The sequence below is a fragment of the Podarcis cretensis genome, assembly GCF_951804945.1.
Source record: "Podarcis cretensis genome assembly, chromosome: 16".
Classification (NCBI taxonomy): Eukaryota; Metazoa; Chordata; class Lepidosauria; order Squamata; family Lacertidae; genus Podarcis; species Podarcis cretensis.
Window position 1 is genome coordinate 12525845 of NC_137186.1, and position 13443 is coordinate 12539287.

The following is a 13443-nucleotide window of genomic DNA, read 5'->3' on the forward strand; positions in this document are numbered from 1 at the left end:
AACTTATTTTAAAATAACGTATTTTTAAACTGTTGCCCTGGAACCTGATGGTGAAGGGTGGGTGAGAAATGTAATAAATGAGAATAAATCTCAAACTGGCTCATTTTCATTCCCATTTGCCATTCCTGTTGTTTTCTGCCTCTAGCGCTTTCTTCCCTGGGTAGGCTTGCCTACACAGAAAAGTTTTTAGCAGACGTCAAAAACAGCACAACAGAGGCGCCTGCCTAAGATCAAGTGTCAGGGAGTTCCAGAGAGCAGATGCTGCCACACTACACGATCGATTGCTTGAAGAGCATTAGCTAGCACCCAATTTCTAAACCCCAGCTGGCCTTGAAGGTTTTACTTCACCCCATAGGATACAATTTTTCGGCCCCTCTTCTATTTGACAGCTCCACTGGTCCCTGAAGAGTCTGGGCTTAGTATGTAAGCATAGTAACAGATGCCACCGATATGCGTGATTTCCTTCACGGTAACTTTCACCCCTCCTGCTTGTTCCAAAAATGGCACCCTGGCATCCGGATCCTCATCGGAAAACTGAAGCAGGTTCCCTGTGGGCCTCAGCACCCTCAGGCACTCTGACACCAACGTCTTGGCTCTGCCCGGTCCCTGGGGGCATCGCAGCAGCGTATCACAGGTTCCCTTGTCGAGTATGAGGTGGAACGATCCCTCCTCGAAGGTGCTGGTCAAGGCAGTGGCATCGGCCAGGTAGCAGTGCAGTTCGGAAAGAGGGTGCCCCGGTGGGGGGCTCTCTCCCACCAGCTGGCGCAGGGAGTCAATGGCTGGAGGGGAGAAATCCAAACACGAGATGTGAAGTTGCCGGGGCGAGTCTCGAAAAAGCCCCAGACTTAAAGCGGATGTGCCGCAGCCGACGTCTAGTATTTGGATCCGGCCGGCCGGCGAGCTCTGAAGGAAGGAGAGGAGGAACCCCGAGACATCTTCGTAGGAAAAGAACCAGTCAAAGTGGCTAGGACACGAAGCTCCTTTCTCCTTAGCGGTGTAGAAGCGGTCCCAGGCGTCACGCCGGTCCATTTGCCGAAGGAGATCATCTGGAAGATGGATGGAGGCAGAAGGGGCAGCGTGTCAACTGCAAGGCCACATATTTGCTGGACCTCAGCTCGCCTTGCCTTTCTCTGACCCCACAAAAATTTTAAACTAAACACATACCGGTATGTAATGAACGAAGCTTTGCAGGGTTAAAGAAAGAGAAAAATGGTGCAAAAAAGTATAAAGATAGAGTTAATCTACATTAGACACAACAATTTAGAAAGAGTAAAAATTTGGAGGTCTTAGAACAAAGGAAGGAAGTCAATATGTGTATATGTACATAATGATTAGAATGACGATAGGCTTTTATTTGTAGATGTGTGGGTTTTTTTGTTTTCTTGTGTTTTTCTTGTGTTCTTTTTTCTCTTGTGTTTTTTTTTCTTGTTTGTACTGTTTTATTTTTGATTCAGTGTTTGTAATATTTGTTGTAATTTTGCATTGAAAATTAAAAATTAAAAAAAAAAACCTAAACACGCAGGGTATTCTCCAGAGCGCAGTCCTAAGCACACATTTACTCAGAAGTTAAATCCAAGGTGGTTTACTCCCTTGGCATTAACCAGCCCTTTTTTGTGACTTAGAATCATAGAATTGTAAAGTTGGAAGGGACCCCAAGGGTCATCTAGTCCAACCCCCATCACAAAAGCAGGAGATTTATTATTTGATGTATATTCAAATTTATTATTTGATGTACATTCCCTAATCGTGTTTGTTACGTTCTCATTTGTTTTGTAATTCAAGAACATCATCATCACCATCACTACAGGACAAAAATAAACCAGAAGATTTGTGATATAAAAAAGTTACAGGATTCAAGGAGAAGGTTGCAGCGTTATGCGCCAATTTGGGATGAAGCAGTGTGGCTGCCCCAGGACTTTTGCAGGCTCAAACTGTATTGAAAGCTGGATTGCATGCAACTGCCCCGACACAGTCATGATAAGCACAAATCATCATGCGTAAGCATCAGACAGGATGTTGAGAGGGCGGATTTTGCCCTTCTGTGGGACTCCCTTGGGGTAGCCATTTTCCCAAAGCATAATTCAAAAGTTGGAATCAGAGTGGGGAGGGACCCTGAGGAACATCTAGTCCAACCCTCTATTATTCCCTCCAATCATGAACAGAGGTGTTGTGTGCCGACTGAAATGCAGCAAAAATGGGATCACCAAGAATCAAGAGGAAGGAATCAGCATGCTCAAGGCAGACTGTGAGATTTGCCAATGCACATACTCCACTGGAGGAGAAGGGAAAAAAGATTGGCTATATTCTTTTTAAAAAATTGTTTTTTGGGGGAAAATGATCACTTATACTTAAATCCTGCTCTTACATGGCATGATCTCTCATCCAAGGACTGATGAAGCACAAAACTGCTTAGCTTCTGCACCTGATGCTCTCAGACCAATTGTGTGTGTGTATGTGCGTGTGGGTGGCGCTGTGGGTTAAACCACAGAGCCTAGGACTTGCCGATCAGAAGGTCGGTGGTTCGAATCCCCGCGATGGGGTGAGCTCCCGTTGCTCGGTCCCTGCTCCTGCCCACCTAGCAGTTCGAAAGCACGTCAAAGTGCAAGTAGATAAATAGGTACTGCTCCGGCGGGAAGGTAAACGGCGTTTCCTTGCGCTGCTCTGGTTGGCCAGAAGTGGCTTAGTCATGCTGGCCACATGACCCGGAAGCTGTACGCCGGCTCCCTCAGCCAGTAAAGCAAGATGAGCGCCGCAACCCCAGAGTTGGCCATGACTGGACCTAATGGTCAGGGATCCCTTTACCTTTTTTATGTGCATATGAGTGTGTACACACACGTAAAAAAATGCAAACAGCAGAGCATTCCTGTTTGGGGTGCCCTCGGTCTGTGGTTGTGTATACATTTAAAGCGCTCACCTTCCCTCAAAGAACCCTGGGAACCCTGCAGCTTACCCCTTAAAGGTAAAGGTAAAGGTACCCCTGCCCGTACGGGCCAGTCTTGACAGACTCTGGGGTTGTGCGCCCATCTCACTTAAGAGGCCAGGGGCCAGCGCTGTCCGGAGACACTTCCGGGTCACGTGGCCAGCGTGACATCGCTGCTCTGGCGAGCCAGAGCCGCACACGGAAACGCCGTTTACCTTCCCGCTGGTAAGCGGTCCCTATTTATCTACTTGCACCCGGAGGTGCTTTCGAACTGCTAGGTTGGCAGGCGCTGGGACCGAGCAGCGGGAGCGCACCCCGCCGCAGGGATTCGAACCGCCGACCTTTCAATCGGCAAGTCCTAGGCGCTGAGGCTTTAACCCACAGCGCCACCTGCTTACCCCTTACAGTGCTACAATTCCTGGCACCCCTTTAACGAACTACAGCTCCCAGAAATCTTTGAGGAGCACGTGCGCTTCAGATGTATGGCGCGTTTGCATTCATTTGAACAGGCAACGCCATCTAATAAATCTCCAAATCTAGAGCCCAGCCGCCGCCTAAGCTTTGATGCAAGCAGATCAGGATGAATGCTCAGATCCCTTGAAAGGAGCCTTTTTGCAAACCTCAATTGTGCAAAAGCTCCCTGCCCTCCCTTTTTCTCCTTGGCGTGAGAGGCACCCACCTGACCAAGAGGAAGAGGAAGAGGAAGAGGCAGAAGAAAGCGAGGAGCGCACCAGCGTCCTGAAAACACCCCCAGGACCTTTCAGCCAGCTCGCCGCTGTTGCTGCTGCCATCTTCAGTGGGGCGGGAGGAAGGGGGAAGGAGGAGCTAAGGAGATCACAAGGAGGAAGTGGCCGGTCTCTGCAAAGCCGCATCTGTAGCCCCAGCAGCAAGAAGAAACAAGCGGCATCTGGGTCAACTTGCAAAAGCAGGTCCAACTTTTGCCACCGTTTCCCCCATGTGTTTCGCTACTGCTCTGCCCACGTGGGAGGAGAAATGTTGAATAAAGCTTGGAGGGAGCATGGACCCACCGATGTGCATTAGGGAAAGGGGTTGATGAGGTTGTCGTTATCTGCTAATTGGGTGGGTTTGTATTGCTTTGTTTGCTGTCCGGGTTTTGCTAAGGTTGCTTGTTAGTGTTTATGGGGCTGCGGTGCTGTTGCGATTCTTCCTCCAATTTATTTATTTTAACTCATAAAATTTATACACCGCTACGCCCCTCAAAGAGGTCTGCTGTTCAAGGCTTTTGAAACGTTAAAATAACACCCGATTCAAAATAGATTAAAACTCGCATCGACTGTATAGAAACTTGCCCACGCTTGCAGGAACAAATATGTTTTTAGCCGGCAGGGGAAAGAGTAAAGTGAAGGCATGGTATCAATCGGCAGGGAGTTCCAAAGGGTACTTGTGCTGCCACCCTAAGAGACTTGAGTTATTAAAAATGCAGAATGGGTGTTATGTGGCACGTCTACGTTGCAGAGACGGTTCACTTTTAAGCTCCATATAGGATCTAATTCTCAGAGCTTCAAACATTATTATGGGGTCGAAGCCCTTCGTTTTTATGAATATGTGAATGAGCACGCTGGAATAGCTCAGTCCGTATAGCATGAGACTCAGCTTCAGGATTGTGAGTTCAATAGCCGCCGCCCGCCTTGGGCAAACGAGTCCTGCATTGGAGGCGGTTGGACTAGATGACCCCCGGAGATTTCTTCCAACCCTTAAGAGTAAAGAAATATATTTATTAACGGGTGTATTTTCTTAAGACATACGAAATTAAACCGAGCTTACACACAGCATTGAGAAAAAAGCATATTTTGAGGGGAAAAGCTAAACTGCAGCTGAGCATAAAACAACAGTGAACTGAAGTTCTATTTTTTTGCACCATCAATATTCCCCCCAGAGGGAGGTGCACCGTTCCTGGAGGTACTGCAATACCAGGTCGATGCATGGAGTGGATGGAGCAAGCCCCTATTCCATCTCCCAATTCCAAAAATCCATTTAATATATAGTCCTCAAATAGAGGACATATCAGATATTAAACTGATAAGAACAGATACTACACTTGATCTTAGCCAAAAGGCCGAGAAGCGATACCAAAGGAAACAAAAATTAAGCGGGTCTCCTTTTCCGATGGCTTTTGAGGTGATGGTGGGTACATGGCGCCGCAAAGCTCTCACCGCCCCCTCAGAATCAGCCCCGTTTCCAATTCCACAAAATACACTCTGACATCATTTCTACCTGTTTTCCAAGTCAGCACCCTCTAGATCGACAATTTAACCTCAAAACTAGATTATTCTTTCGATTTTATCAATTTCTCAGCAATCTGCCTGTTTACTCCGATGGCGATTGGTGCTAAATCTGCATAGACCCGCCCATTTATACGTCAGGTGCCTTGTAACTGTTAACTCATTGCGTGCCAGTACAGGTCCCTAAAGTTTCCCGTTCCTAATTTCCTGTTCCCCTTGAGAGCATCCTGCAAAAAACTCAGCTGTCAAGCCAAGCAAAGCAGAGTTGCAGAATAAATATTTCCCTTTAACGAACTGCAGGTTCCAGGGCGTGGTGCCTGGTTTGCATTGGGACTGAAGCGGGAAATGCAGGGAGCCCAGGCAGGAAGTGGAACCAGAATGACAGAGGTGGGGCCAGATAATTCTCCCTTGCTCTCCTCCTCCTCCTCCTCCTCCTCCGCCTCTTCCCTGCTGAGTTCTGCAAAGACAAGTCTGCGACATTTTCCCACCTTTGCAGCATCAAGCAGTTGGACCCTTACCTTTCCCGCCCCGACCTGGCCACAGTGATCCATGCAACAGTCTCCTCCAGGCTTGACTACTGTAATTCGCTCTGCCCTTGAAGCTGTCCCAGAAACTCCAGCGGGTGCAGAATACTGCAGCAAGGCTCCTCATGGGGTCCCTGCCATGGGAGCATATTCACCCAGTGCCTTTCCAGCTGCACTGGCTCCCGGTGGAGTACAGGGTCAGATTTAAGGTGCTGGTTTTGACCTTTAAAGCCCTTCACAGCCTGGGACCCTCGTACTTACGGGACCGCCTCTCCCGGTATGCCCCACGGAGAGCCTCAAGGTCCATAAATAGCAACACCCTAGTGGTCCCGGGCCCTAAGGAAGTTAGATTGGCTTCAACCAGAGCCAGGGCCTTTTCAACTCTGGCTCCGGCCTGGTGGAACGCTCTGCCTCATGAGACCAGGGCCCTGCAGGATCTGATTTCTTTCCGCAGGGCCTGTAAGACAGAGTTCCGCTGTAGCCTTTTAATATGTAGCCTTTTTAATCCATGGGTAGGAATAATTGTTGCACCCGAGCAGAAACAAAAGGAGTCAAACAACACCAAGGGGTTAATCCAGAGAAAGAGCGTTTTATTCTGCCATCGGGGGGGGGGGGGGGGCAGAAGGCACCTGTGTGATTCAGTTCACAAAAGACAGGCCGCACTGAAAACATTTTACAAGCAGGTTTTATCCTTTTTTCAAACCCCTTTTTTCCTCTCCCCCTTCACAGATTCTTACATAGAAATGTTGCTTTTCGTTCTCTGGCTCTGTTCCCGGAAGTATGTTGCAAATCAATGTATCAGGACAAGGTTATCTGGGATCTGGGAAGCGAAAGCTTTTACTGTTCTCAGCTATGTGTTTGTTACAGCGTTTTTGTTACAGAGGACTGCTTAGCTCATGCTTTTCGTCTTAGAGGGAAATGCAGTTTTTAAAATGCGTACCCCGAGGCCTGGCTGGGGGGGAATTCACAAACAGGTTTTTTTTAGGGCTTTCTGGGGTAACCCTAACTGTACCCCTTCACCGCCTGGCCTTTGGCTTGGAGCCAATTTGATTCCCTCCCCCTCTTTCTTTTTTCTTTTCCTTTCTCCTCCTGTGATGAGGCTGCATTTTAATATTTTAATGTTTCAATATTTTAATGTTGTATTTTAATCTTGTTTTTAAGTTGTATTCATTCAACTTGTTTTTATTATTGCTTGTTAGCCGCCCTGAGCCCGGCCTTGGCTGGGGAGGGCGGGGTATAAATAAAAATTATTATTATTATTATTATTATTATTATTATTATTACTCTAAGGAAAAGGAAGCTGGCAGGCAGCCCCCCCCCCCCCGTTCCCTAGGGAGGCAGCAGAAGGGGGCTGGCTGAAGACAGATTGTGGTTGGCAGGGCAGCAGCCATTCCCTTAAATGGGCAAATGAGAACCAATGTCCGCATTTGCATGGTATTACTTTTGCATGGAAATGAATGGCCTTTGCACTGAAACAAGCATTGTAAAATAACATAATCATACTGTAATTCATTATGTAAAATTCTGCCACAGCAGACAGCTAGACAAATAACTTGACTCTTGTTGGAAGGCAAACTGCAGCAGAAAGGAATCAGTGCTGCTTGTGAGGAGCAGGAATAAGGACAGAAATTGATGCCTTCTTAAATCTCTAATTTATTGGGCGGCAGTGTTGGGGGGAGTTCCTAAAATCTGCTGCATATTTCTTAACCTGTTCATTGAAATGCCAGGCCTTCTGTAGTCAAAATGGCATCCTCCCTGGAGATATAAGCAGGCAGGACAGTTTGGAAAGTACAACAAATATATATATATTTAGGGAGGAAACCAATGGTGACTAAGTAAAGTCAGTGGCCATGGAATGCTGGGTGGGGAGGTGATTGGAATATTTTGGAAAGAGAGTCTGGCTGGTTAGAATTTGGAACTAGAACATTCTGAAGCAGAACATTATGCTACTTGTTTTATTTTTTTATTTTTTCTGAACCAGCAGAAAATTAGGTGCCATGTTCCTGGAGGCACTGGAACCCCAGGCTGATGCAGGGTTTTTTTGTATGTAGTTTTGACTAAAATACACATTTTTGCAGGCAAACTATTTTTAATAGTCATACCTCTGGTTGCGAATGTGATCTGTGCGGGAGGCACGTTTGCAACCTGCAGTGTTCGCAGCATGCACGTGATGTGATTTGGCGCTTCTGCGCATGCACCATACATCATTTCGTGCTTCTGTGCATGCACAAGCGCCGAAACCTGGTGCGTCTGCAACCTGAAAACATGCAACCTGCAGTGTTCGTAACCCGAGGTACAACTAATGCACTTGTGTGTGTCATTTTCATCACTTCATTTGTTTTCTCCAAATATATGTATTTTTGCAAAAGTTGTTTGGTTAGACAACTCTATAAAACTTTCAGAATAAGCGTAAAGTGCTCCTGTGTTTTGATTCTCAAAAAGCTTTGTACAGCATAAGCTTGGTAATAGTCAAAACACATTCCACACTCCAAGCAAGTTTTATCTATTTTTTTTGCACCATCAATATTCCCCCCATAGGGAGGTGCACCGTTCCTGGAGGTACTGCAATACCAGGTCGATGCATGGAGTGGATGGAGCAAGCCCCTATTCCATCTCCCAGCTCCAAAAATCCATTTAATATATAGTCCTCAAATAGAGGACATATCAGATATTAAACTGATAAGAACAGATACTACACTTGATCTTAGCCAAAAGGCCGAGAAGCGATACCCAAGAAAGCAAAAATTAAGCAGGTCTCCTTTTCCGATGCCTTTTGAGGTGATGGTGGGTACTTGGCGCCGCAAAGCTCTCACCGCCCCATCAGAATCAGCACCGTTTCCAATTCCACAAAATACACTCTGACAACATTCCCAACTCAGCACCCTCTAGATCGACAATTTAACCTCAAAACTAGATTATTCTTTCGATCTTGTCAATTTCTCAGCATTCTGCCTGTTTACTCCGATGGCGATTGGTGCTTAATCTGCATAGACCCTCCCATTTACTCAGCAGGCACTGTGAAACTATTAATTCATTGCGTGCCGGCAGAGGTTTCAAATATTTCCCTTTGATAGTTTCCTGTTCTATTGAGAGCTTCTAGCTTGAAAAGCTGTAAAAGGAATTTCCAGCACTTAATAACTGCCGATAATCTATCTGGTGACACGTAGCCTTAGGAACAATTTATCGGTGCTCCAGATCCTTTTAAGTTCACCAGATTTACTTGCTTTTACCCTTTCAACTTTGATTTCAGCGTGAAATGCACAAGTGTCCCGAATTATTAAGAACACTTTTTCATTTATATTTGTTTTCTTTAATTTAAAAATTGGAGATATGTCCGCCTTCAAATTAACTCATTATGCTTCAAGCACAATTAAATAGCTTTGTTTGGTATGACAAAGTTAAGGTTCATAAAGGCTTTAAAAATCATATTGTCAGGAAAGCATTGTACAATGTGTGGATCAGATATAAAGACCTACTGGAGAACAAAACTCCAAGGTGGCTTTCACCAATGGAGGCAAAAGCTGTGAAAAAACTTAATATGGAATGTATATGGCCGAAATATTGGGAACTCTTAGAACAGGAGGGTAGTAATTTTAAATTGCAGAGCTTTGAGAAATTAAAGGATAAAGTAAGAGATTGGCTTCACTATTACCAAATAATGGAGGTCTATAAGATGGATAAGAAAATTGGCTTCCAGGTGGAGAAATCTAAATTGGAAACAGAATTGTTAGAACCCAATACTAAGAACTTATCAAAAATGTATAACTTGCTGCTGAAATGGAATACGCAGGATGAAACAGTTAAATCAGCTATGATCAAGTGGGCGCAAGATATTGGTCATAACATTATGTTTGCTGACTGGGAAAGGTTGTGGACCACCGGAATGAAATTTACGGCGTGTAACGCCTTGAGAGAAAATATTATGAAAATGATCTATAGGTGGTACATGACCCCAGTCAAGCTTGCAAAAATTTACCACTTGTCAGAGAACAAATGTTGGAAGTGTAAAGAAAATGAAGGTTCATTCTTTCACCTCTGGTGGACGTGCCCAAGGATAAAGGCTTTCTGGGAAATGATATATAATGAAATGAAAAAGATGTTTAAATACACTTTCTTGAAGAAACCAGAGGCCTTTCTCCTGGGTATGGTCAGCCATGTGGTGTTAAAGAAGGACAGAACTTTGTTTTTATATGCAACAACAGCAGCAAGGATGCTTATTGCAAAGTATTGGAAGACATCAGACCTACCCACTCTGGAAGAATGGCAGATGAAGATGGCAGACTACATGGGACTCGCAGAGATGACGGGCAGAATCCGAGACCAGGAGAAAGAGACAGTGGAAGAAGATTGGAAGAAATTTAAGGACTATCTTAATAAACATTATAAGATTAAAGAATGTTAGATTGACATGGATTTAAAAACATGATGGTTTTCAGAGACATTAGAGTAAGAAAAGGAATGGAATTTGTTAAAAATTTTGGGGAAATAAGGGAATGGAGTTGCTGATGGGATAATGAAACTAGAATACAAAACGGTGAGGTACGAGGAAGTCGGGGAAAATAAGTTGAGAAAATAAGTTGTAAAATTATACTTGTTGTTTTTTGTCTGTGTTTGTTTTTATTGTATTTGTTTTGTATCTGTATGTTTTTATTGGAAATTTTAATAAATATTATTTAAAAAAAAAAAACAAGCACAATTAAATAGCAAATATATTTGAGACAAGGGTTGGAAGGATGTAGTTTGTGTGAGCCCATAAAAGCAATGGAAAGGCATGGTGGTGGTAAAATAGCTTGAGACTTAGTAGGTTTTTTTATATAGAAGTTTATCTTTCTAGCCCAAAGCAATGACAAACCCACAGCAACAGTACCAATAAAATAAGACAGTACAGAGCTTACATCCCCAATAGGAGCCAACATCCATGATTTGAGAGGACACCAATAAACTCAAATCCAGCCTTTCAGCTGGATTTATAGCTATTTTATCTAATGTTCTGTTTCTAATGTTCTGTTGAAAGCCGCCCACAGTGGCTGGGGAAACCCAGCCAGATGGGCAGGGTAGAAATAAATTATTATTATTATTATTATTATTATTATTATTATTATTCCTCCTCCTCCTCCTTTCCCCCACTTTTCTTTCCTTTTTTGAAGCCAGTGCATAGGGAGCCACTCTGTGTGTGACAAAGCTATCGTCCTCATTAAAAAGAAACTAGACCATTTCTGTCAGGGTGTACCTGCTTGCTTGCGTCAACAATGGTTTCAGAAAGTGACCTCTTGGGTCTCTATATGAGGAACAGGTCTTCCACCTAACGTTGGCCACAAATATCAAGGCTGTCTGCCTAGGGGACAACACTGGTCATCAAAGACTGCAGTTGTGTTTATAGTGATGCCTAATTCAATAAAGACATTTCTAAAGGAAGCTGGTAAGTTTGGTCAGGTAACTAGTTCTAAAATGCTGTGTTCTCAAGAGTGGATACCAAGGCAAAAATCTGGTTAATAATAGTCTAAAACAGGGGTGGCCAACTCCCAAGAGACTGCGATCTACTCACAAGAGTTATAAACTGGCAGTGATCTACCCCCCTTTTGGGGGGTTCATGTCAAAGTTGTTGAGCATTTTGTAGGAAGGAAAGCCCTGTTTTTGGGGGTTCAGGTCAGTTGCTGAGCTTTTTTAGAGCGGGAAGTCCCATTTTTTGGGGGGTGCAGGGCAAAAATGTTGAGCTTCTTTTAGGAGAGCCAAAGTTGTTCAGCTTGTTTGCCGGGAGCCACTGATCTACCACGGATGTCCAGTGATGTACTGGTAGATCACGATCTACCTGTTGGACGTGTCTGGTCTAAAACATCTTGACAAGCGGTTTTTCAAACTTGTTACCATCCAATTCCATATAGCACAGTGCAGGAAAACTCTCAGTAGGCATAGTAAAGGTAAAGGTAAAGGTACCCCTGCCCGTACGGGCCAGTCTTGACAGACTCTGGGGTTGTGCGCCCATCTCACTTAAGAGGCCAGGGGCCAGCGCTGTCCGGAGACACTTCCGGGTCACGTGGCCAGCGTGACATCGCTGCTCTGGCGAGCCAGAGCCGCACACGGAAACGCCGTTTACCTTCCCGCTGGTAAGCGGTCCCTATTTATCTACTTGCACCCGGAGGTGCTTTCGAACTGCTAGGTTGGCAGGCGCTGGGACCGAGCAGCGGGAGCGCACCCCGCCGCAGGGATTCGAACCGCCGACCTTTCGATCGGCAAGCCCTAGGCGCTGAGGCTATAACCCACAGCGCCACCTGCGTCCCCATAGTAGCAAATTAAAAAATATATACTTTAGCTGAGCTCAGTCCTCTTGCCTTTAATTGTTGACCATCTGTATTCTGTATGAATAAGAGCTGCTGTTACTTCTGATAGTAGAGTATTGCTAGTGGGGTGTGTGTGAAATATACTGCAGTTTCCAAAACTTTAATGGAGTTTGAATGAGAACCTGAGTTTTCAACACCATAGAGCATTTGGGTAAGCGCTTTAAACCTTCCCTGAAGAGACTTCCGGGTTGGCGCCATCGCCGAATGGCGGACTCCCTCCAAGCTCCGGAGGGAGCCTGCTCGGCAGGGGCTGGGTCCTGCCGCGCCGGCGACGCGGGGACCCTCAAAAACCATGGGCGCTGAAACCCATGGACATGCTGACTCGGCGGGCACCGTTTGCGCCCCCCCGACCCGCGAAGGAGCCTTTTTAAAGGCTATGGAGCGGGGGACAGGGGTGGTGTGGTGCTATGAGTCCTCCGCTTCCCCTGCCGAGCGAAGCCGCATGCCATTTGACGGAGAGCGCTGACTTCTTCTATTGAAAATTTGGACTAAAAAGAATAACCCGTAATTGGGAAATCGGATTTAAAAGGAAAAAAAAAATTTTTTTAAATTCGGAACGAGCGGGGGAGGTGCAAAAAGGAAGTCCGTCTCCCCCCTGTTGTAGAGGATTTAAAGCAAGGATTTGGCAACTAAGATCGAGAGAAGGGTCTACTTTTTATTGATAAAGTTATTAATTTCACGATGGAAAATTACAAGACTGTGCTGGAGGAGAAAAGTGGAATGTGTGAGCAAAAGCGTAACCCCCCCCCCCCCGGGAACCGGGAGTGATCCGAGAGAGTGCCTGGTGAGGAGACACAGAGATTTTGACAGCTGTCAAAGTAGCTGTCAAAGTAGAAGAATAAAAAGAGAACTTTGTTACAATGACTTTGCCGGTTATATTTGTTACAATTTCGATATAAATTGTTGAAAATAAGGGATAACAAGTTACTTTGACATTTGGGAGTGATCTGGAAGGAAACTGAGTTACCATAATCCCTCTAGAGGGGGCTTTGGGACACTACAAGAACTGCTACAAGTGGAAAATTACGCATGGAATCCGATGGGACTTTTTATCTCCTGGGAAAACTGCAGAAATGAAACATTATTTTGTCTACAGAGGTCTCTACACTAAAGGAGACAATAGATTCATCTATTGAAGAATGGAAGGGACTTGACGTAAGTTTTTGTTCCTGAACAAATAAAGCCTCTGTAGAGGAATTACAAGCTTTTGGAATTAGAACGTTTTTGCAGTGGAACAGGGAAAGAAACCAGAGGAAAGTGAGGAAAGAGAACAAGAAGAATTGAACAAAGCTGGAAGTGGGAACATTTGGGACATTCAGATTTAAAAGGACTAAGAAATAAAATTTGAGCTTTACTTTGAAATATAGAGATCTGGATGGAGAAAATGGACCTTCTTGAGATAGAACCCTTCCAAGATT

At 45.0% G+C, this 13443-nt stretch overlaps 1 protein-coding gene across 1 annotated transcript; it reads right to left on the bottom strand.

Annotated features, from left to right (window-relative positions):
• Positions 1–90: 90 nt before the first annotated feature.
• Positions 91–3746, bottom strand: CSKMT (citrate synthase lysine methyltransferase). The gene is made up of 2 exons (XM_079958426.1): positions 3600–3746; positions 91–1046 (listed from the first exon to the last, which is right to left on the bottom strand). The coding sequence occupies exons 1-2, from the start codon at positions 3709–3711 to the stop codon at positions 379–381; spliced, it is 780 nt and encodes a 259-aa protein (XP_079814552.1). The 5' UTR covers positions 3712–3746; the 3' UTR covers positions 91–378.
• Between the last annotated feature and the right edge of the window lie 9697 nt (positions 3747–13443).

Excerpts from the sequence above, each read along its gene's own strand:
- CSKMT (XM_079958426.1), bottom strand. The coding sequence starts at position 3,711 with ATGGCAGCAGCAACAGCGGCGAGCTGGCTGAAAGGTCCTGGGGGTGTT. Across the intron at positions 1,047-3,599 it reads TTCCTCTTCCTCTTGGTCAG|ATGATCTCCTTCGGCAAATG; the intron begins GTGGGTGCCTCT and ends TCCATCTTCCAG.